We start from the raw sequence: 25,407 nt of genomic DNA, 5'->3' as shown, positions 1-25,407 counted from the left end.
AGTACTTCAACTAAATAAGTATACAACTTATCAGAATTTGTGGAATATGATAAACTGATACGTAAGGGGAAATGTATAGCACTAAACACCTGTATTAGAAAGGTCAAGAGGCAACCAGGGTACACATCTGTTTCCCAAGCTACTTAGGATGCTATGGTAGGAAAATCACAAGTTCAAAGCCTGCCTGGGCAGGGGATGTAGTTCACTGGTAGAGTGTTTGCTAGACATGTGTGTGGCCCTGAGTTCAGAAATCAGTATTGCAAAGCAAAAACATTAATAAGAAATAAGCAAACAAACAAAATCCCTTGGATTTTTAGAGAATGAGCATATTTAGGTGCTGGAAATAAAAGCCAGAGAAAGTAAACAGAGTTAATAGTGCAGTTAAGAGCACAGCCTGGAGGACCTGACTGCCTGGATCTTAGTAAAAGCTAAAGTAGATTACTTGCTGTTTGACTTTATCTAAGTTACTTCACCTTCTTAACTTTGTTTATAAAATAAAGATAATTAATGATAGCTCATATCTGTCTTATTATCTTGTCTATGTAACATATGTTAATATATCAGTCCTTTGCCCATAGCACAAGAGTTAATAACTAGAATCAACAAATGGGACTTACTCAAACTAAAAAGTTTTTTCTCAGCAAGAGAAACAATAAGAGAGGTAAATAGGGAGCCTACATCCTAGGAACAAATTTTTACTCCTCACACTTCAGATAGAGCTCTAATATCCAGAGTATACAAAGAACTCAAAAAACTAAACAATAAGATAACAAATAACCCAATCAACAAATGGACCAAAGACCTGAACAGACACTTCTCAGAGGAGGACATACAATCAATCAACAAGTACATGAAAAAATGCTCACCATCTCTAGCAGTCAGAGAAATGCAAATCAAAGTCACCCTAAGATACCATCTCACTCCAGTAAGATTAGCAGCCATTAAGAAGTCAAACAACAACAAGTGCTGGCGAGGATGTGGGGAAAAGGGTACTCTTGTACATTGCTGGTGGGACTGCAAATTGGTGAGGCCAATTTGGAAAGCAGTATGGAGATTCCTGGAAAAGCTGGGAATGGAACCACATTTGACCCAGCTATTGCCCTTCTTGGACTATTCCCTGAAGACCTTAAAAGAGCGTACTACAGGGATACTGCCACATCCATGTTTATAGCAGCACAATTCACAATAGCTAGACTGTGGAACCAACCCAGATGCCCTTCAATAGATGAATGGATAAAAAATGTGGCATTTATACACAATGGAGATTACCTAGCACTCAAAAATGACAAAATCATGGAATTTGCAGGGAAATGGATGGCATTAGAGCAGATTATGCTAAGTGAAGCTAGCCAATCCCTAAAGAACAAATGCCAAATGTCTTCTTTGATATAATGAGAGCAACTAAGAACAGAGCAGGGAGGAAGAGCAGGAGGAAAAGATTAACATTGAACAGAGACATGAGGTGGGAGGGAAAGGGAGAGAAAAGGGAAATTGCATGGAAATGGAAATAGACCCTCACTGTTATACAAAATTACATATAAGAGGTTGTGAGGGAAAAGGGGAAAAAAAACAAGGGAGAGAATTAAATTACAGCAGATGGAATAGAGAGAGAAGATGGGAGGGGAGGGGAGGGGGATAGTAGAGGATAGGAAAGGTAGCAGAATACAACAGTTACTAATATGGCATTATGTAAAAAAGTGGATGTGTAACCGATGTGATTCTGCAATCTGTATACGGGGTAAAAATGGGAGTTCATAACCCACTTGAATCTAAAGGATGAAATATGATATGTCATGAGCTATGTAATGTTTTGAACAACCAATAAAAAAAAGGGAAAAAAAATATAACACTCCTTGAAACAACCCAACCTTCAAAGATCCCAACTCACTCTATGCAGATGAGAAAACCAAGCTTTAGAGAAGTTAAACAACTTCCTCATGGTCACAAAGTGAGTAAGTGGACAAGTGGATAACAACAATAATATGTGGTGGTGGTGGAGATGATGATGATGGTAATATGAGCAATTTTATATAGTTGTTTGGATTAAATGAGTCATTTTACATACATACATTTAGAATAATGCCTAAAACAGGCTTAATTGATCAATGAATATCATTTGTTGTTATTACCATTAGTTCTACCATGTAAACAAGGGAAACCTAATACTAATGGTACCAGAAGGTTTTTCATGAAAAAAGGAAAGCAATAGCCAGCTCAAAGTAGAGAACTTAAGGGAAGTCATGGGGTCTGGAAACTAGGAGAGATCTTGTTGAGTGGCTTTGCCAGAGTGGTGAGGGCGAAAATCAGATGAAGGTGGTAATGACTAAGTGGGTCAAAATGGAGAGAGAAAAAAGAGGTTACTCCTAAAGGGGACATGGGCTGGTAAGAGAGACAGGACCAGGTTTGAGTTAATAACTATATGAAGGGATTTTGTTTTAGAATGGGCTGACAGATATCTCTGTAGCTTAAGTAGGAAAGATAAAGTGGAATACCAAGAGAAGATAATTAATTACTGGAACAAGGTCTCATAACAGGTCTGAAGTGATGAGATGACAGTTAAAAGTAGAATGAACCCAGGCATGCCAGATAGTCTTACTTTTAACAGATAAAAGGGAACAAAGAGAAAATAAATGCAAAACCCCCCGAAACAGTACAGGGCAACGACAGAGTTGGGTGTTCTGTGAGTATATTTAACCTAATGAAAACCAATTTTCATGCAATATTTGCCATGATAGTTTGAAGTCCCTTATGTTCTTGAAAGAGAGGTGATACAATTTATGCCAATTATGCATAATTAGTCTGAGCAGTAAGATGAAGGCATAATCTAGAATTTGAGAAATTAAGATAGACTTGATGAAATTTGTACCATTTTAGAAAAATATGTAATTCTGACCCTGATAATCTGCTAATAATTAGGAGAGAGGAGGTGAGAAACTGTTTTTGAAATAAGAGTCAAAAGGCCAATTCAAATATTTTAACTATAATGGAACATTTTTGAAAATTGTTATATATATACATATATATATATATATATATCTCAACTAGTTCAAAAGGCCTGATCCAAATATTTTTGGTTTTTGTATTTATTCTTTGCTAACCACATTCTAAAAATACGAGCTAAATTCTGAAAATCAAAGACTATTCCATATGTTCAAATCATACAATATCAAATCCTTAGCTTTAAGTAACTTACTACCTAAATCAATGAACGGAAGGTAAAATTTCCATGTTAAAGAAGAAAGGTTTCAAGCTTCATTGGGCTACCAAGAGCACAGAGAAATGAATCCTAAGGAAACCCAACTTACCTAATATCTAATGAACTGAGGACACACCAGTTATAGACACTACATGCCCATGACAACTTACCTCTCAAGATGAACATAATGTCAAGAAAGAACGTTTTTAACCAAAAACATTGTCTTTGCACTACACTCCGGACCCATCAATTTGAAAAAATATAACTTTGCATGAAGAAAATATCCAACAGGCCATAGCCATTCCTGAAAAAAAGATAATTTAAAGTAAAGAAAAAGAACTGTGAATATCTAAAAATATTTGAAAAATAACTGAAAACTCAGAGAAAAATGAAATTCTCACAGGTCCTTGGTGATCATTGAAACCTCTAGCAAGATTGTAGTTGTCATTGTCTAACGAATTGTCATATATTCCACAGTAAACCATATCACTGCAAAATGATTGGAACTTAAGTTAAATAAAAGAAGCTCAGATATCATAGAAAGCATTAAAAACATTTCAATAGCAATGTTAAGAGAAATAATCATGTTATCTTCCAATTCATAGAATAAGCTCAGCATTAAAACATAATTTAACCTTAAATAAGAATATAATGAGTCCAGAGGACTTTAGCAATGTGTTCAGGAATAATTAACAAATACTGACTAATATAAAAATTATTAAATATTCAGGTATCTTGCCTTCCAGGAGTTAACTTGACACTAACCATTGGTTTAAAGTCAAGTATTTCAAAAGGTCTCTAATATATGAATAATAATTGAAATGGTCATATAATAAATTGAATTATTAAATATTATAGATAAGGTTTTACAGGTTATAGATTATAAAGGTTGTTTTTGAAACTTCTCCATGAAGTTATTTTAAAATTATATGTGGCATATCATCAGACTACAAATAGCAATTCAACATACATTCTGATAGTATGTAAAATTTATAACATATTTATGCAGCAAACAATATTACAAAAATTATTGTAACAGATAATACAAGGGCAATGTATACTTGATTTAATTTAAATACAAAGTTTTTTTTAAGTAAGATAGATGTGGCCACAAAAATAAACTTTGTGTTTCAGTTTTGATCAGTGCTTCTTAACGACTCTGAAAATGTGAGTATCTCAGAATGTAGTTAAAACATACAAAATTTTGCATCTCATGATGGAAATGAATACATAGTAAAGTAGGAAAATTCTACAAAGGTAAGATTCTGTCATCAATTCATACAGAAAGCAAGTTGATAACAAGTATCAAGTTTTAAAGAAAAATCATAAAGGAAAAACAGAAGGGTTATTTGAAACTCAAGAAAAAAAACAAAGTTGGAAAGGACAGGAAATACATGATGGCATAAACCCACAAGTGTAAAATAAAAATTAAATCATTTATGGATATAAGTAAAAAGAGTAGTATAATTACAAAGAAAGGATGGATAAGACTAATATTGAGAACAGAATTAAATCCTCACCTGTCATCACTATATGTGAATAATACCTAATACTTAAAATATCATAAAACAGCAGCATATACTTTCTTTTAGAAATGTAGAAACAGCTATTAGTAGAAACAATATAGAAAATAATGACCACCTTTGAGGAGTAGAATTGAGGTGAAGAAAGGAAGCAAGGGAATGAATTTTTTTTCTTTTTGTGGTGCTGGGGATTGACCCCATGTAATGTTTTCCATAAATTCTCTTAGGTATATGCCCATATGGTCCAAATTCTACAAAAAAAGGCACAGATAGATCAGATGATAATGATGCTTCCTTCTAGATAAAGGGGTTTAAATTAATTTTGTGTTTTTCTTTATATATATATATATATATATATATATATATATATATATATATCTGTAACTTCTAATGTTTATAATAATCATTTACCACCTTTATGATCAGAAAAATGCACATCCAAAAATATTCATGACATTAGTTTTATAAACTAAAACTCTAATTGATTATTGAATACAGAATAAGACAGAGGCATTCTGAGTACTGATGCTTAATGAAAGTACAGATGACACTTTTAAAAACTCAATCTGAATGAAATTTTGGAAATGTTATCGATAAGAAAAATTAATAGCTGGTGTTAATATATTTGGATTAAATATAATCCTAACAACATTCTTAATACTTAGATTCCAACTTACTCTGGATCTAAAGTTTTCATGCCAAGGGGACCAAGTAATTTTTTTTCTGCAATCTCCAATGCTCTCCATGCTTTTTCTGTAGTAAACAGCTCAGGGGCCTAATGAATGTCAAAAACAAATATACAACTTTTTCACATCACAGAAGAATTACTTTCCACCTACATATACAAATCATCATCTTGAAAAAGAATGAATATATTTAAAAATACAGTGTGGGCAGAATTTAAGAGTAGATGCCTAACCAGATTTAATTCCATGAGGCTAACTTGGAAGCACTGTTCTAGGCCTTAGAAGTTAGGAAAATGTGTGGATATTCTTCAAAAACAGGAAGTTATCATAGTTATTAGGAATATAGAACTCACTTCAACTCATGTAATTTATTCTTTATAATATTTACAAGAGTTTCCTTTAAGGTATATCTGAACCCACTTTCTGCTTCTAGGATCATAATAAAATGTAGAACAGTGTAAAGTTACTTGTAATACAGAGAAGAAGGAGAAGAGGATCTGCATTAATTTTGGTGGTTGGCCTACAGTTAATGATTAATAAAATCAAATGCACATTGAACCAAAGCTGTCCTGTGTGCCTGTGTGTTTTTCATTCTACTGTAATTTATAATACCATGTTTAGTTATGTTTTTGACAAAATGGAAACAGCTAGGCAGGCATGGACAAACACAAACCTCTATTTTATTGCCCTCATAGTTATGGCAGAATTTAAAAAGGAGAGACTCTAGAATCCTTGGCTATACATAATTTATTAATTATCAATAAAAGAGCGTGTGAATTTAAGCTATTCCTGGTAATTCACTACTCCAGAACTTCCCATCTAGCATGCTGAGGCACTGGTTGTGGCACAGATGATTGGAAATACAGACATCTTTAGCTTTCAGGACAATTGGGTGGGTCAGGGGCTCATGAAAGCAGCTGGATTTGGCATAAACAGCAAAATTCAAGCACAGTGTCTTGCACAAATATCATTTTCTAAGTGTATTCAGGATGTGAAAAATACATCAGGAAAACACTTCATTGATCATCTTCCATTGTTTTCTATTTTTTGATACTGACTGGTAAATGTTAAAGGTGATAAGCAGACCTTTTTAATTATAAAAGACTATATAAAACTAGTTAGTAAGCAATATCCTTTTCTGCAGTTCAATGAAAACAGTAAAAAATAAGAAAATTAAGTAAATTCTGTTACAATTTGGACAGTTACAAACACTTCACTTACCACCACCATTGCTATGGTAAAATTAGGCCTGAGCTGGTAGTCACACCAAGGACTTGAAGCTCCATAACTGTCTTTGTATATGCCACATTTGTGAACTAGATTTGGATGCTTCTCATTAGAATCAGAAGGATCTTCTGAAACATGAAACAGTTTTTCAAAGTTGTCTTGTATTTTTCTGTTCCATTCTTCATATGAGACTGTTACAACTTTCCCTGGAAAATGATGAAAAGACATGGCAGTTTCAGACATTTAAAGCAATTCAAACCTCTAATAAGAGCCAAAAAGTCATATTTAGTACACTTATTACATTTTATCTACTAGGGTAAAATAAATTGGCCACTTTTTGAAAATGTAGCTAGCCAAAATTGAAATGTGATATAAAACATTTACTGTATTTCAAAAACTCAGTACTTCCCAAAATATAAAATAGTTCAGGAATAATTTTATATTGACTACATATTGAATCATATTTCACACACATTATATTAAATGAAACATAATTAACTTCATCTGTTTCTTTTTACTTTTAACAAATGAATTAGAAAATTTTAAATTATTTATGTGGCTCAAATAATATTTCAATTGGACAGAATTTTCTCAAAAAAGATGTAAAGATTTCAAAATTGTTCATGAAAATAGAACCTGTTCACAGTCACACTAAGATCAAAGAAAAGCACAATAAGGCAGTAATATGTTGTTGTTGTTTTTTTTTAACCTCAGTTTAAACTGCTATCAAAAATATGGTTAGTAACTAGATTTGCTACAATTTCCATAGAGTAGATTAATGATTTTTCTTTCTTCTTGAAATTTATGGTTTTCTAATATTAGCTAACTGCATCAAATGATGAGTACATAGTTGAAAATACAGACAGTATTAGAAGTTTCTTTGTAAATAAAAGGAACAGCTTACCATGTCTTTTTACTCTAACTTCATGATAAGGAAAAATATTTTTTTTGGATAATTCCAGCAACCAACGAATGGCAGATTTACACAAGCCCACAATTTCCACAGCAGACCCATCTCTAAAATTAAAAATAAATTTCATTCTCTAAGAAGGATTCATTTAGGCTCTATTTTAAGAAGGTATTCAATAAACAATTCTGATAAATAGTATAACCATTTTATTATAAAAGCAACTATCTACTAAGAAATCCTAACTTAATTAGGAATGTATAATTTTGCTGGGAACTGAAACCAGGCCTCACCCAAGTTAGAGAAGTGTTCTACCAGGGAGCTACACCCCTCAGTCTAGTAGCAACTATTTAAAAATTATTTTTTAGATAATTCTGACTGAAGATAAAATTTGAAGAAAAGAGCTTCTCAGTTTAATATAGTACAAGAAGCTATTTGTTGATAGCTTCTGAAATAAGAAAAAGAAAAATGAAAAATTCTGGGACAAAAGTTTAAAGAATTATGAAGAAAAAAGATTTCCTTTTATGAAGTGAAAAGGCTTCATAAAAGACAGAACAACTGATGGTTGCTCATATTTACAAAAGATATGCACAATGAAATATTAACCATTGGGATAATAGATCATAAGACTTGATTTTGAAGTACTTGCAGAGGTTGAAACCATGATAATTTCTAAAAAAAAAAGAACAGACAGCTTTGCTATATAACATATATCAAAAGGAACATATCTGCATGACAAGGAGAAAGAAAGGATGAGTCAGAAAATAGAAGAGAGGAAGAGAGGCAGATTTTTATTGATTTACTATGTAGAATACATCATTAATAGAGTAAAAGATTCTACAAGTATGTGTTTTTAAAAACTAAAATGGTAAATTAAAAGGGCATAATTAGGGGCTGGGGTTGTGACTCAAGTGGTAGAGTGCTCACCTAGCATGCCTGAGGCACTGGGTTCAATCCTCTGCATGACATAAAAATTAAAAAAAGGTATTGTGTCCACCTACAACTAATATATATATATATATATATATATATATATATATATATATATATATATGTTAAAATTTTTTTTAAAAAAAGGGCATAATTACAAAAGCACTTCAAAATAAACACTACCTTGGAGTGGCTGGTATTCCTCTGTTTCTTCTAGCTCTGTCACTTTCTCCCATTTTATCCATCCATGTGCCACAATTTAAGCGATTTCCTCCATAAATAAATCCTGTTTTGTCATCAACCCCTGCAGTTATATTAAAACCTAAAAAACTCAAAACATGTATAAAACAAATGTTCTATAACTGGTACATATTATATATAGCAAATGAAAATTAATATTTTATTTAAAATATTTATACAATTTATAGGAATATAATAAACCAGGACAACTATTCTGAAGATCAACTTGGTAATATCTTAAAAATTAGAGACATAAAATTGAACAGTACTTACATTTCTTTCTAAATATACTCTAGGGAAATTCTTACTTCTGTGTACATGGAGATGCTTATAAGAATATTCATCATTACTTTGCTTTTATCAGTAAAAAAATAAACCACTCAGTAGAGGAATAATTAAATGCTGTTCATATATGGGGAAACACCTATATCATATAAAATTAAAAAAGTAGATTTATGTGAACAAAGATACCCAAGACAAAATGATTGAGTAAACAAGTTATAAAAGGAGATGTATAATAAAAACTTTTTCTGTAAAAGCTTAAAACATAGATAATAATAATGTATACAGCTATGCATGTCTATCTGGTCTATATGAAACTCATGAAATTATACACGTGTTTGTGTATAATTTTAAAATACATCAAATATTTATACAGTGTATATGTTATAGTACACTGAATATATACAACACAACATAGATCACATGTAATTTGTATATACTCGAATACACACAAAAGTCTAAAGCATTAAAAATATACATGGAAATAGTGAACCCTGATTATAAGATAGTCATTAATTCTAGAGAGGAAAGGAAGAAAAGGAGAGGTGAAGCTTTGGATATACCTGATATGGTTTATTTCTTTTCAAACAAAAACAGAAAGATCTGAAGAAAATATAACCAAATGTTAATATCTGCTTAATTTGAGTACTAAGTTTGAGGTAGAATTTATACCACTATCTGTAAGTTGAAATGAAAAACAAAATTAATTCAAAGATATCACAAAATATGTTCTTTAAATATAAAATCTATTTCTATTGATTTACTGAAGGATAAAAGAACTATAAGTGATTGTTAGCCGCTAATTTGGGTTAGCAGAGTTAGTATTTGGATGTCACTGCTAGAAATAATAAATTAATGATTTTAAATTAATATATAAAATGTAACTTTGAACATACAATATTTGCCAATGAGTGTAGTGAGTTACCTAGAAACTCAAAGGTTCATTACGTTATGTTAAAAATGGTGCCATTATATTAATATTAATATATTAATATATTTTAAATGCAATATTATATTTTAAAATCATAAATTATAAAACCATAATCATATTTTAAAATCAAAAGACATATATTTCATTCTAATATTTTATACAGTAATATTTTTATAAATGACTTATATCCAAATATTTTTTATTTACTAGATTTCACATTTGTGTGTCATAAGTATAATTTTGTAATTTTTTCATTCTGGTCAATGTAAATATTTTCTGTTAATTGTAAAGGCTGTTTCTTCCTTTTATATAATTATAAATGATGGTATGATCAATATCATCATATGACTTTTTTGTGTGTTTTGGATTATTTCATAGGCTAGATACCTAGGAGCAGATTAAATTAATAAAAACATAAATATTTTATATCTCTTTTTATTTATATATGACAGTGGAATGCATTACAATTCTTATTACATATATACAGCACAATTTTTCATATTTCTGGTTGTATACACACACCTCTCCTATCATCTCTGAGCTAGGAATTTAGGTTAACCCAGACCAAGGGCCTTCGAAGCCCTAAGTAAGTGTCCAACACTTAATTCCTGAGTTAAGGACTGCAAGACTCTACCCTACATCAACTGAATGCAAATCAATTAATTAAGCTAAGACCTTTCCATCTAGACTAATGGGATTTAAACCCATAAAACTTCAGTTAACAGCTAAATGCCTACTTCAACTGGCGTCAATCTACTTCTCCTGTGGTAAGTAAAAAGGCCAGAGAAGCCCTGGCAGAGTTGAAGCTGCTCCTTTGAATTTGCAATTCAATGTGATTATTCACCTCTGGTCTTGGTAAAAAGAGGGCTCAACCTCTGTCTTTAGATTTATAGCCTAATACTTACTGGGCCATTTTACCATCTACCTATGTTCATCAACCGTTGATTCTTCTCAACTAATCACAAAGATATTGGAACACTTGACCTCCTATTTGGCACTTGAGCTGCAATAGAAGGAACAGCACTTAGTCTATTAATTTGGGCTGAATTAGGTCAACCTGGAGCCCTATTAGGCGATGATCAGATCTATAATGTTATCGTAACTACACACGCATTTGTTATACTTTTCTTTATAGTTATGGCAATTATGATTGATGGATTTGGGAACTGATTAGTACCCCTTATAATTGAAGCCCCTGATATACCATTTCCCCATATAAATAACATGAGTTTCTGGCTCCTTCCCACCTCCTTCCTCCTCTTGCTTGCTTCTTCTATAGTTGAAGCAGGTGCGGGAACAGGTTGAACAGTATATCCCCCACTAGCTGGAAATCTTGCCCATGCAGGAGCCTCAGTAGAATTAACCATCTTCTCACTTCACTTAGCAGGAGTATCATCAATTCTAGGAGTGATTAATTTTATTACTACAATTATTAACATAAAACCCACTGCTATATTCCAATACCAAACCCCTCTGTTCATTTGATCCATACTTATCACAGCAGTATTACTTATTTTATCTCTTCCAGTCTTTGCAGCAGGGATTACAATACTTCTAACAGATAGAAATCTAAATACTATATTCTTTGACCCCGTGGGAGGTGGAGATCCTATTCTCTATCAACAATTATTCTGATTCTTTGGGCACCCTGAGATCTATATTCTTATTCTACCAGGGTTTGGTATTATCTCCCATATTGTAACATATGCTCAGGTAAAAGGAACCATTTGGTTATATAGGAATAGTATGAGCTATAATATCTATTGGTTTTCTCCGATTCATTGTATGAGTGCATTTAACATGTTCACTGTTGGGATAGATGTCGATGATACCCGAGCTTACTTCAAATCTGCAACTATAATTATTGCTATTCCAAGAGGGGTAAAGTTTTCAATTAACTAAGCAACCTTACACGGAGGTAATATTAAATGGTCACCAGCAATACAATGAGCCCTCATCTTCATTTTCTTATTCACCATTGGAGGTTAGCAGATTCCTGCTAACAGGAATCATTCTGCCTAACTCTTCATTAGATATTGTCTTACATGATACATATTATGTTGTAGCCCACTTTCACTATGTCATATCTATACGAGCCATATTTGCCATCATAGGAGGGTTCGTTCACTGATTTCCCCTTTTTTCTGGTATATGCTAAATAATATGTGAGCTAAAATCTACTTTACTGTAATGTTTGTAGGGGTAAATTTAACTTTCTTCCCTCACACTTCTTGGGATTATCAGGAATACCATGTTGATACTCCCACTACCCAGATGCATACACGGCATGAAACACTGTATCTTTGATGGGCTCATTTATTTCCCTCACAGCTATCAAATTATAATTTTTATAATCTGAGAGGCATTTGCATCAAAATGAGAAGTTCTTACCATAGAGTTAACACCCAATAACTTAGAATGACTACCCGGGTGCCCTCCACCTTATCACACATTTGAAGAACTGACTTTTATTAAATCCTGGACCAAGAAATGGAAGAATTGAACTTCCTAAAACTAGTTTCAAGCCAGCCCCATAACCATTATGACTTTCTTCATGAGATATTAGTAAAATAATTACATAACTTTGTAAAAGTTAACTTATAGGTTAAACTCCTTTATATCTCTATGGCATACTCCCTTGAATTAGGATTTCAAGATGCCACATCACCTATTATAAAGGAGCTCCTACACTTCCATGACCACACTCTTATTATTGTGTTCTTAATTAGCTCTCTTGTCCTCTACGTAATCTCATTGATATTAACTACAAAACTAACCTCATACAAGTACCATAGACGCCCAAGAAGTAGAAACTATCTGAACTATTCTTCCTGCTATTATTCTCATCTTAATTGCCCTTCCCTCACTCTGTATTCTATACATAATAGACAAAATTAATGACCCATCTCTAATGGTAAAAACTATAGGCCATCAGTGATATTGAAGTTATGAATATACAGACTATGAAGATCTTAGTTTTGACTCCTATATGATTCCAACCTCAGATCTGGCCCCAGGAAATCCTCGATTTCTGGAAGTAGATAACTGAGTAGTACTTCCAATAGAGTTACCTGTGCAAATACTAATTTCATTTGAAGACATGCTCCACTCCTGAGTGGTCCCATCCCTTGGCTTAAAAATGGATGCAATTCCAGGTTGACTTAATCAGGCTACCTTAACATCAACATGGCTGGGGCTTTACTATGGGCAGTGTTCTGAAATCTGTAGCTTTATGCTAATCATCCTTGATCTGGTCCCATTAAAACATTTTGAAAATTGATCCTCACCAATGTTATAAATTCATTATGAAGCTACAGCAGCATCAACCTTTTAAGTTGAAGATTAGGAGCCAAAATCTCCTCATAATGAGATGCCCCAATTAGACACATCAACATGATTTGTTACAATTTTATCAATGATTCTAGCCCTATTTTTCATATTTCAACTTAAAATTTTAAACCATCTGTACCTGTCTAACCATTCCCCAAAAGACATTAGATTAACTGAACACAAAACCGTATGAGAAGAAAGATGAATGAAAATTTACTTGCCTTTTTCATTATCCCTACAATAATAGGACTACCTATTGTTATCTTTATTATTAATGTTCCCCAACATCCTCTTTCCCTCACCCAAACAACTTATCAACAACCACCTAGTATCATTCCAACAGTGATTAATTCAACTTGTACTAAAACAAATAATGGCCATACATAACCCAAAATGATCAACCTGATCCCTAATACTAATTTCACTGATTATATTCATGGGCTCTGCAAATCTACTAGGTCTACTCTCTCACTCTTTTATACCAACAACCTAGCTGTCAATGAACTTAGGAATGGCTATTCCCCTATGAGCAGGTGCAGTAATTACTGGTTTCCACCACAAGACTAAAGCATCCCTCACCCATCTTCTTTCACAAGGAACCCCTCTCCCTCTTATCCCAATATTAATTATTATTGAAACAATTAGCCTTTTTATTCAATCCATAGCGCTAGCCAAATGACTAACAGCTAATATTACAGCTGGCCACTTTATTATACACTTAATCAGAGGATCCACCCTAGTATTAACATCGATTAGCCCTCCCACAGCTATCCTAACTTTTATTATTCTAGTATATTAACAATACTTGAATTTTCTGTAGCAGTAATTCAAGCCTATGTCTATACCCTCCTAGTAAGTTTATATTTACATGATAATACTTAATGACCCACCAAACCTATGCCTATCATATAGTTAATCCTAGCCCCTGACCTTTAACAGGAGCCCTTTCTCGCCTACTCTTAACATCCAGCCTAGTAAGATGATTCCACTTTAATTCCTCTTTTCTCCTCATGTTAGGCCTAATAGCCATCATCCTTACAATATACTAATGATAATGAGATATTGTACATGAAGGTACATTCCAAGGGCACTATACAACAATTGTTCAAAAAGATTTATGATATGGGATAGTCCTATTCATCATTTCAGAAGTATTCTTCTTCGCTGGATTTTTCTGAGCATTTTATCCTCCAGCCTAGCTCCCACTCCAGAATTAGGCAGCTGATGACCTCCAATGGGAATTAACCTACTTAATCCCCTAGAAGTTCCACTACTCAACACCTCTGTGTTTTTAGCTTTAGGGGTCTCAATTACCTGGGCCCATCACAGTCTAACTGAAGGAGACTGAAAGCACATAGTTCAAGCATTATCCATCATGATTGCACTAGGATTATATTTAACCTTACTTCAAGCCTCAGAATACTTAGAAACATCTTTCACAATCTCAGACAGTGTATATGGTTCAACATTTTTTATGGCTACAGGCTTTCATGGTCTCCACCTTATTATTGGGTCAACCTTGCTCTTAGTATGCCTTATCCGTCAATTAAATTTCCACTTTACATCTAATCACCATTTGGGATTTGAAGCAGCCTCATGATACTGACATTTTGTAGATGTTGTATGACTATTCCTTTATGTATCTATTTATTGATGAGGCTCATACTCCATTAGTATTATTCAGTAGAGTTGACTTCCAATTAATAAGTCTTGGTAAAACCCAGGAGAGAGTAATAAACCTTATAATCTCCCTACTTATCAATTCTTCTATTGCACTATTACTAATCTCAGTGGCATTTTGATTACCCCAGCTAAATGTATACACCAAAAAAGCAAGTCCCTATGAATGTGTTTTGATCCCATAGGATCTACCCACCTACCATTCTCGATAAAATTTTTCCTTGTTGCAATTACATTCCTTTTATTTGACTTAGAAATTTCTCTACATTTCCCCCTTCCCTGAGCCTCTCAAACAATCTCAATCTTATACTAACTATAACTTTTTTTCTAGTTCTAATTCTCATCCTTTGGTTAGCCTATGAATGAGTTCAAAAAGGCTTAGAATGAATTGAATATGATAATTAGTTTTAGATAAAACAAGTGATTTTGACTCACTAGACTATGTGTTACCATAATTATCAAAATGCCTATTATCATACTTAACATCCTCCTAAATTATACTACATCTTTACTTGTCTCATTTAATATCATCATTCCTAGAAGGCATAATATTATCTATATTTGTCTTATGCTCCCTCCTAATTCTAAACTTTCACTTTTCCTTATCATTTATAATCCCTCTTGTCTTACTAGTATTTGCAGCCTGTGAAGCATCCTTAGGGCTAGCTCTCCTTGTAATAGTATCTAACACATATGGACTAGACTATGTTCAGAACCTAAATATCCTTCAATGGTAAAAATTATTATACCTACAATTCTACTCTCCCCCCTTATATGATTCTCAAAACCCTTAATAATTTGAATCAATCCCTCGATCCATAGTCTGTTAATCAGCTTAATTGTGCTCCTTACATTAAATCAAACAGCAAACACAGATCTAATTTTCTCACTAACTTTCTTCTCAGATCCCCTATCTTCCCCTTTACTGATTTAACACCATGACTCCTTCCCCTTATAATTATAGCAAGCCAAAACCACTTCACCGAGACCACTGATCCTAAAAAAACTTTATATTCTTATACTAATTTCCTTTCAATCATTTTTTTAAAGAGAGAGAGAGATGAGAGAGAGAGAGAGAGAGAGAGAGAGAGAGAGAGAGAGAGAGAGAGAGAGATTTTAAATATTTATTTTTTTAGTTTTTGGCAGACACAACATCTTTATTTGTACGTGGTGTGAGGATGAACCCAGCACTGCACGCGCATGCCAGGCGAGCAAGCTACCGCTTGAGCCACATCTCCAGCCCAATCATTTTTAATTATAACTTTTTCAGCCACCAAACTAATCATATTGTATATTCTATTCAAAGCCACCCTAATCCCCACACTAATTATTATTACTCGATGAGGAAAGCAAAGTGAGCGTCCAAATGCAGTACTGTACTTCCTATTTTATGCTCTGGTAGACTCCCTTCCCCTTCTAGTAGCATTAGTCTGTTCAAAAATCCACCGGGTCCGTAAACTTTATTATCTGTATAAACTAGTCATCTGTACTCTCTTCTTCCTGAACTAGTGATATCTTGTGACTAGCATGTGTTATAGCCTTTATTGTAAAAATACCTTTATATGGTCTCCACCTTTGACTCCCCAAAGCCCATATTGAAGCCTCTGTTGCTGGCTCCATGATCCTGGCAGCTATTCTACTCAAACTTGGCAGATACGGAATAATCCAAATTTCAGGTCTACTCCACCCTATTGCAAGTAATATGGCATATCCCTTTATTATGTTATCTCTATGGGATATAATTATAACAAGCTCAATCTGCTTACAACAAAAAGACCTAAAATCCTCATTGCCTACTCATCAGTAAGTCATATAGCATTAGTTATTGTAGCAATTGTAATTCAAACACCCTGAAGTTTTACAGGAACCACAGCACTAATAATTGACCATGGATTAACATCCTCCATACTATTTTGTCTCGCAAACAGTAATTATGACCAAATTCATAGCTGAACTATAATGCTAGCCCAAGGCTTACAATCCATTCTTCCCCTTATGGCAACATGATGAGTTCTGGCTAGTCTAACTAATCTAGCTCTTCCCCCCACAATTAACTTGATTGGAGAACTATTCATTATCACATCATCATTCACCTGATCAAATATTATGATTACTTTAACTGGCCTTAATATATTAATCACTTCCCTTTACTCACTATATATATATATATATATATATATATATATATATATATATATATATATATATAAATTAATTAAACATAACACAATGGGAAAAATTTACATACCACACATCTAACATTAATCCTTCTTTCACATGAGAAAACACACTCATGTTACTTCACCTCTTCCCACTTATTATTCTATCATCAAATCCTACTATCATCCTGGGACACTTATACTGTAAATATAGTTTAAATAAAACTTTAGCTTGTGAATCTAACAATAGAGAATCATAATCCCTTATTTACTAAGAAAGTATGCAAGAACTGCTAATTCATGCTCTCCGTGATTACACCCATGACTTTCTTAACTTTTATAAGATAGAAGTAATCCGTTGGTCTTAGGAGCAAAAATTTGCTCCAAATAAAAATAATTAATATATTTTCTTCACTCATCCTTATGTCACTTGTTACACTAACTTTCCCCATTCTCTTTACCATAACCAACTCCTATAAAAACAGCAACTACCCACACTATGTAAAAACATCTATTATCTGTGCATATTCATTTTGTATAATCCCAACACTAATATTTATCAATTCAAATTATGATCTTGTTATTTCAAACTGACACTGAATGACAATTCAAACTTTTACTCTCTCCATAAGCTTCAAATTAGATTACTTCTCTATGCTATTCATGCCCATAGCACTATTTGCTAAATGACCAATCATAGAATTCTCAATATGATATATACACTCAGACTTCTTTATCAACTGCTTATTGAAATATCTACTAATATTCCTCATTACCATGATAATCTTAGTCACATCCAACAACCTATTCCAACTCTTCATTGGATGAGAGGGAGTAGGCATTATATCATTTTTACATATTGGTTGATGGTATGATTGTACAGATGCTAATACAGCAGCTCTCCAATCTATTCTATACAACTGAATTGGTGACATTGGATTTGTTTCAGCCATAGCATGATTTCTACTCAACTCGAACTCATGAGAACTAAACAACTCTTCATAATAGATGTATCTCTACTTCCCCTCCTAGGCTTACTCTTAGCAGCAACAGGAAAATCCACCCAATTTGGCCTACACCCCTGATTGCCCTCTGCCATGGAAGGCCCTACTCCCTAATCAGCTCTAATCCACTCCAGCACTAGAGTAGAAGCAGGAGTATTTCTCCTTATTTGTTTTTATCCCCTAATAGAACATAGTAAGACTATCCAAACACTTACTCTCTGCCTGGGAGCCATTACCACCTTATTCACTGCCATCTGTGCCCTCACCCAAAATGATATTAAGAAAATTATCGCATTTTCTACCTCAAGCCAACTAGAATTAATAACAGTCACTATTGGAATTAACCAACCACACTTAGCATTTCTCCACATCTGCACCCATGCATTTTTCAATGCCATACTATTTATATGTTCTGGGTCAATCAATTCATAACCTAAATGATGAACAAGATTTTCAAAAAATAGAAGGCCTATTCAAAGCCCTTCCATTCACCCCATCCTCACTCATTATTGGAAGCCTAGCACTAACAGGGACCCCTTATCTAACTGGATTTTATTTCAAAGACCTAATTATTGAGTCTGCAAACCCATCATATACCACCAATGCCTGAGCCCTTACTATCACACTTTTTGCCACTTCCCTAACTGCTGTCTATAGTACACAAATTATCTTCTATGCTCTTAAAGGACAGCCTCGATTTTCAACACTAATCTCTATCAATTATAACAACCCCCAGCTACTTAATTCAATTAAATGCTTTTTAATCAGCAGTATCTTTGTAGGATTTATCCTTTCCTACAATATCCCACCTATAAATGTTCAAAAAAAAAAAACCATGCCTATGTATCTAAAAATCTCAGCACTACTAATCACCATTCTAGGATTTATAATTGCTATGGAGCTAAATTTAATAACCCTCTATCTTAAAACTAAAATGTACTCAAGCACATCAAAGTTTTCCAAACTATTAGACTATTTCCCTACTATTATTCACCGCTCAGTTCCCTACCTTAACCTCGTTATGAGTCAAAAACTCTCATCAACCCTGCTAGACCTAGTCTGATTAGAAAAAGCCATCCTCAAACTCACTGCCAACCTTCACTCAATGGCCTCTGTTAAAACCTCAAACCAAAAGGGTCTCATCAAATTGTATTTCCTATCCTTCCTAATCTCAACACTACTAGCAATTATCACTGTATTCTATTTCCATGCGTAAATTCAATTACAATAAAAACACTAACAAATAGTGATCGACCTCCTACAAACATCAATCAACTCCCATAACTATACATAGCTGCCACCCCCATTAAATCCTCAGGAATCAACCCTAACTCATCCCCCCTCAAATATTATTCAATCCTCAGAATTCTTAAATTCAATCACAATCTCTACTTCATCATACAATACCATAAACATAACAATCAAAAACTCCATTAAAAATCGTAACAGTACACCCCAAATTACTACACTTGACCCCCATGTCTCAGGATATTCTTCTGTTGCTATAGCTGTAGTATAACCAAATACCACTAACATATCTCCTAAATAAATTAAAAGTACTATCAAACCTAAAAAAGACCCTCCAAAATATAATACAACCTCACACCCAATTCCTCCACTAACAATTATCCCTAATCTACCATAAATTGGAGACAGCTTTGAGGAAAATCCTACAAAACCTAAAACAAAAAGTATGCTTAATAAATATGTAATGTATGTCATTATTTTTACATGGAATTTAACCATGAACAATGACATAAAAATCATTATTGTTATTCAACAATAAAAACATCAATGATAAACATCCAAAAAACTCATCCCTTAATTAAAATCATCAACCATCCCTTTATCAATTTACCTGCACCCTCTAATATTTCCACATGATGAAACTTTGGTTCCCTTTTAGGTGTCTGCTATCCAAATTCTTACAGGGTTATTTCTAGCAATACACTACACATCAGACACCAAAGAGCCTTCTCATCTGTCACTCACATTTGTGGAGACATTAATTACGGTTGACTCATTCGTTATATACATGCTAATGGCTCCTCAATGCTCCTTATCTGTCTCTTCCTTCACATAGGCCGAGGGTTGTATTATGGGTCCTACACCTACTTGGAAACATGAAACATGAGTTATTCTTCTCTTCGCTGTAATAGCCACAACATTTATAGGCTATGTTCTTCCCTGAGGCCAAATATCATTCTGAGAGGCAACCTTAATTACAAATCTTCTATCTGCTATCCCCTACATTGGAACCACGCTTGTTGAATGAATTTGAGGAGGGTTCTCAGTTGACATAGCTACTTTAAAATGATTCTTTGTATTTCACTTTGTACTACCATTTATTATCGCAGCACTAGTAATAATCACCTTCTTTTCCTCCAGGAGACAGGGTCAAACAATCCTTCTGGCCTTATCTCTGACCCAGATAAAATCCCTTTTCACCCATACTGTACTATCAAAGACATTCTTGGGGTCCTTCTCCTTATCCTAGTCCTAATAGTTCTTGTCTTATTCTCACCAGACTTCCTAGGAGACCCCGATTATTACACATCTGCTAGCCCTTTAAACAACCCCTCACTTTAAACCAGAATGATACTTTCTATTTGCCTATGCCATCCTCCGATCTATTCCTAATAAACTAGGAGGCATATTGGCCTTAGTTTTCTCTATCCTAATTATTATACTCTTTCCTATACTCCATATCTTTAAACAAAGTAGCATGATGTTCCTACCATTGAGTCAGTGGTAGCTGACCTATTTACACTAACCCATTCATTATTATTGGTCAACTAGCATCAGTCTTATACTTCACCATCATCCTCCTTATCCTACCAGCTGCCAGCTTAATTGAAAACAAACTCCTCAAATGAAGAGCCCTAATAGTATAATTATTACCTTGGTCTTGTAAACAAAAAATGAAGTTATAAACTTCTTAGAGCAAAGAACTCAACAAGCAAAGAACTCAACTCCCAAAGCTGAGATTTCTTACTTAAACTATTCCTAGTAATTAGATGTGGCTGCAAGAAAATTTCAGTCAACAAAATATGTGCAACTTCTAAGTCTGGTTCATGAAGAACTCCTGGGTGTGATCCTGTCATTCTTCTTCCCATCTGATGGCTGCATATTAGTGTCAAGAATGACCTTTGAAGCCAGGTGTTGTAGATGGAAAAGGCTCTATCAGCCTGGTTCCCTACTGGAAGTCTATAAAATTTGTGTGTGAGGTGGGTGAGAGAGAGAGAGAGAGAGAGAGAGAGAGAGAGAGAGAGATTGATTTAAAAAACATAGGACCTCAAAATAATTACATTCCTAGCCAAGAAAAAGTTTTGTTTTTTTTTTTTAATTCACTTCCTGGGTTGGAGTTGTGGCTCAGTGATAGAGTGCTTGCCTAGCATGTGTGAGGCACTGGGTTCAATTCTTAGCACTGTATATAAATAAATGAATAAAATAAAGGTCCATCAACATCTAAAAAAAGTTTTTAAAAAGTTCACTTCCAAAGAAATGCGGTGGTAAACACACATTTTTCTTTGGTATTGTGGTTGAATAGATATTATTGATCCCTAAGAACTGATACATAATCATCTTTAATACTAGTTTACCTGATTGAAGAATAAAGGCTTTCAAATATAGAACCTTTCTGAATTATCTTTTAATGCTAAAACTTGATCTCATTCATCACTAGTTCTTTTTGTTTGACCCATGTTCAAATTTCTATGGAAAGCTGAAAAATTGCCTTTGTAGTTTTTAAAAACAAATATTAGATTGTAGAATTTTCTATCAGAAACTATAATGTTTAGCCAAATGTGGTGGTGCACACCTGTAATCCCAGCAACTTAGAAGGCTGAGGCAGGAAGATCACAAGTTAGAGGCCAGCCTGGAAAACTTAGTAAAGCCCTAAGCAACTTAGGAGATGAAAATAAAAAATAAAAAAGGGTTGGGGATGTAACTCCATGATCAAGTGCCTCTGGGTTCAATTTCTAGAATAAAAAGCAAAACAAAATACCATGAATTTGTTGGGATGAACTCAACGACTGTGTATAAATAGAAAGCTCAAATGAAAAAAATGAAGAGAGAAAAAGAAACGAGAGTGCTTTTTCAAGAACTTTTTTCTAGTTAGGACATTACTCGAGTGGATCAAGAGTGATCTTCAGCTGAGCAACTGTGAGAGCTCCAAGTCCTCCCTAGGGGATAGCCTAAAGGGGATCTCCAAATTCTTACTTGGTCCTTCCTTTCCTAGCTTTCTTGATAGTCTACTGTTAGGGAAGCCAGAGGAATGATCAGGAACAGTGGCTTCGTCACCTCTTTGTAATTATTCCGGTCCTATCAGGCTGAACTGGATTTCTCTTTTTCCAGAGAACACTAAACACTAATTTCATAAAAAAACACATTATGGAAGTTGTAGAAAATGAGACCTTTTCTCTAAAAGCATTGAAAAAAAAACACTGATGCTCCCTATAAAAGCAGGAAAAAAAATCTTTTCAAATTAAAACCAACTTTGAATTTTAAGTCATAACAAACTGTATTTATTTGTTGTTTAAGATCCAGTCAATTTTTACAAATCAGTAAATCTAGGACTGCATTAAAAGAAACCAAAACAAAAGCACCCTTTAAAACCAGAGCCTATTCTATGAATCAATTTTTCTAATTAAATTGGTACAAACCCATAATATTTTAATATTTTGTTTTACTAAACACATTGAAAGCATTTTGAAAGTTAGCATCATTTTTTTTCTCATACACCAGAAGTACAGAACTCCTAGATACATTTTGTACCTGCTGTATATTTTTTATAAAACATACAAATTGATAATTAAAATACAAATAACTTCTACAGCAATCATAAGACAAAGACCATGTTTCATATAATAACACTGGAACTCTAAGTTAAGATTACACATAATTGGAATTCTGCAATGAATCATCTATAACTTAACAACAATGGATTTGATTTAGGAGTTTCTAGTTTTACTCCCAGTTCTGCTCCTAATAGCTTGTTTTTGTGCAAGTGACAACTTCCCTGAGCTCATTCAGTTCTTCAAATTGAGTGAAATAGTCTAGACCAGCATTGGCCAACAGAACTTTCTACAGTGAAGGGATTGTTCTCTGCTTATGTGGTAGTCACTAGCCACATATGATGACAGAACACTTGAAATGAGGCTGGTGTGACAAAGGATAAATTTTAAATTTTATTTAATTCTAATTAATTAAATAGCCTCATGTAGCTAATGGCTGCTTATTGGACAAAAGAGGGCTACATGCATTCTCACACCATCACTCAGAAAGCTTTTGAGTGCCTACAATCCCCCAAGCAACAGGTGAACAGGTGAGGTGAAGGCAAGGACACTGGTCATTATAATGTCTTTGCCCTCAAGGAGGGAGAAAAACTAAATGTTTTTTGCTAATACAGATTCAAAACCACTATGTACTCATAGAGGGGAGGGAAACAACTGGAATCATCTCTAAGGTCCTCTTTGGCTCTAAAATTGCATAAATTAAACTTAGCAAGTATTTACTGATATATGTGGTGCTCTTTATTGTCTTTCTTTCTTAATACAGAGATAGTAGGAACCAAGCTCTTTATTGGCTCTGTTTCTTAATATGGAGGTAGTAGGAAACAAGTACTATGTGCACACTCATTTCATTGATTGATTATGTGGATGATTAATTAATTAATTAATTAATTCATTCATTCATTCAATATTTAATGAGGCATTGTTTTGTTTTGTTTTAATACCGAGACTTTGCTAGGCACACACAGGAAAAAACAAACAAAACAAAATAAGAATAAATCTGATGATGTCTTAAGGGTGATCTAAAAAGTTCATAGTGAAACAAAGACTTTATTTTTTAGGAAATGGTTACTACCAGGTGCTGTGTTCACTTGGGACATATTTAGAATTGATGGTGTTTCAAATGTTATTTGAACAAGCTAGGGCCAAATCAAGAGTGTTGCTTCATCCTAATAATAAAGAAAGTAGAATAGTTCTACAAATCTGTCTGTTAGGCAGTAGCTAGTGATGAGTAGTGAAATGCATGGCAAGGTCACAAGTGTTCTTTAAACTACTTCCAAAGTAGATGAGAAAGCAAAGTATGGTAGTTCATTTGTAGAAAATAAATAGAAGCAAAGACGCTAATGAGAACACACAACAAGAGAAAAGGATTAATGGGACTAACTCTTGACAGGGCCCATTAAGACTGGTGTGAGGCTAGGAATTATGGCTAGAGGGGTTTCCATTGGTGTGGGAAAGAAGGCTCCTTTAGTAGCTCAGGTGCACTAAGGTAACTTCTAATTGGCTATTGAGTCCAGTACCCACATTAACATGGGATTGACTTGTCGATGACCTACCCCCATCCCCAAAAGGATGGCCACCATGACAGCTCCAGAGAAGACCAGTTAAGGTCAAAACTCCACTGCCTGAGGTGAAGGAGGAGTTGAACACCTGATTGGCAAAGAGTGCAGAAGGCAGTCCCCAGTTGTCCTGGTAAACAGCACACAGTAATGAACCTGGAGACAGCATTGTCTCCTTTGTCATTCTCTGCTGGGAGACAGCCCATCCTCTCTTGACAGTGCTCTCTGCTTAAGCCTCAATAGGATTTTACTTTCACCTCACTTTCTCTTTACATTTACTTATAATCAAGTTCTCTTGCATGGCTTTCGTTGTCTGACTTTAAATTTTCTTTCATCAGAATGCAAGAACAGAGGTTTGCAGTTTTAGCTCCCTGCTTTCCTGTGAAATGTCCATTAAAAATTATGCACAAGGGCTGGGGTTGTGCTCAGTGGTAGAGTGCTAGCCTAGCGCATGTGAGGCACTGGGTTCAATCCTCAGCACCACAAAAATGTAAATAAATAGAGAAAAGTATTCTGTACAGCTACAACTAAAAATGTTTTTAAAAAACTATGCACAAAAGCCGGGCGCAATGCTGGGTTTGTAATTCAGTGGTAGAGTGCTCGCCTCACACTTGGGAGGCCTTGGGTTCCATCCTCAGCTCCACATAAAAATAAATAAATAAAGGTACTATGTCCATCTACAACTAAAAACAAAACAAAAAAACCCAGCTGTGCCTGGTGGTACACATCTGTAATCCCAGCAGCTTGTGAGGCAGGGACAGGAGGATCAAAGCGAGCCTCAGCAACAGAGAGATGTTAATCAACTCCATGAAACTTCTGTCTTTAAATAAAAAATATACAAAATAGGGCTGGGGATGTGGCTCAGTGGTCGAGGGTAGATCATGGTCATATTCTGGTTTTAAATGCTAGAGAGGGGCATCTAGATTTTGTTTTGTAGTTTGTAAGACATTTGAGAAGGGA

At 34.1% G+C, this 25,407-nt stretch overlaps 1 protein-coding gene across 1 annotated transcript; it reads right to left on the bottom strand.

Moving 5' to 3' along the window:
* Positions 1 to 3,061: 3,061 nt before the first annotated feature.
* LOC143405191 (glycogen debranching enzyme-like) lies at positions 3,062 to 11,233 on the bottom strand. Its single transcript, XM_077109912.1, has 7 exons — positions 11,170 to 11,233; positions 8,653 to 8,791; positions 7,537 to 7,649; positions 6,627 to 6,838; positions 5,397 to 5,494; positions 3,598 to 3,685; positions 3,062 to 3,500 (listed from the first exon to the last, which is right to left on the bottom strand). Exons 2-7 carry the CDS (start codon positions 8,712 to 8,714, stop codon positions 3,387 to 3,389), a joined length of 687 nt encoding a protein of 228 aa, XP_076966027.1. The 5' UTR covers positions 8,715 to 8,791; positions 11,170 to 11,233; the 3' UTR covers positions 3,062 to 3,386.
* Between the last annotated feature and the right edge of the window lie 14,174 nt (positions 11,234 to 25,407).

The sequence above is a fragment of the Callospermophilus lateralis genome, chromosome 7 (genome assembly GCF_048772815.1).
Source record: "Callospermophilus lateralis isolate mCalLat2 chromosome 7, mCalLat2.hap1, whole genome shotgun sequence".
Lineage (NCBI taxonomy): Eukaryota > Metazoa > Chordata > Mammalia > Rodentia > Sciuridae > Callospermophilus > Callospermophilus lateralis.
This window is presented reverse-complemented; position numbering and strand designations above follow the sequence as displayed.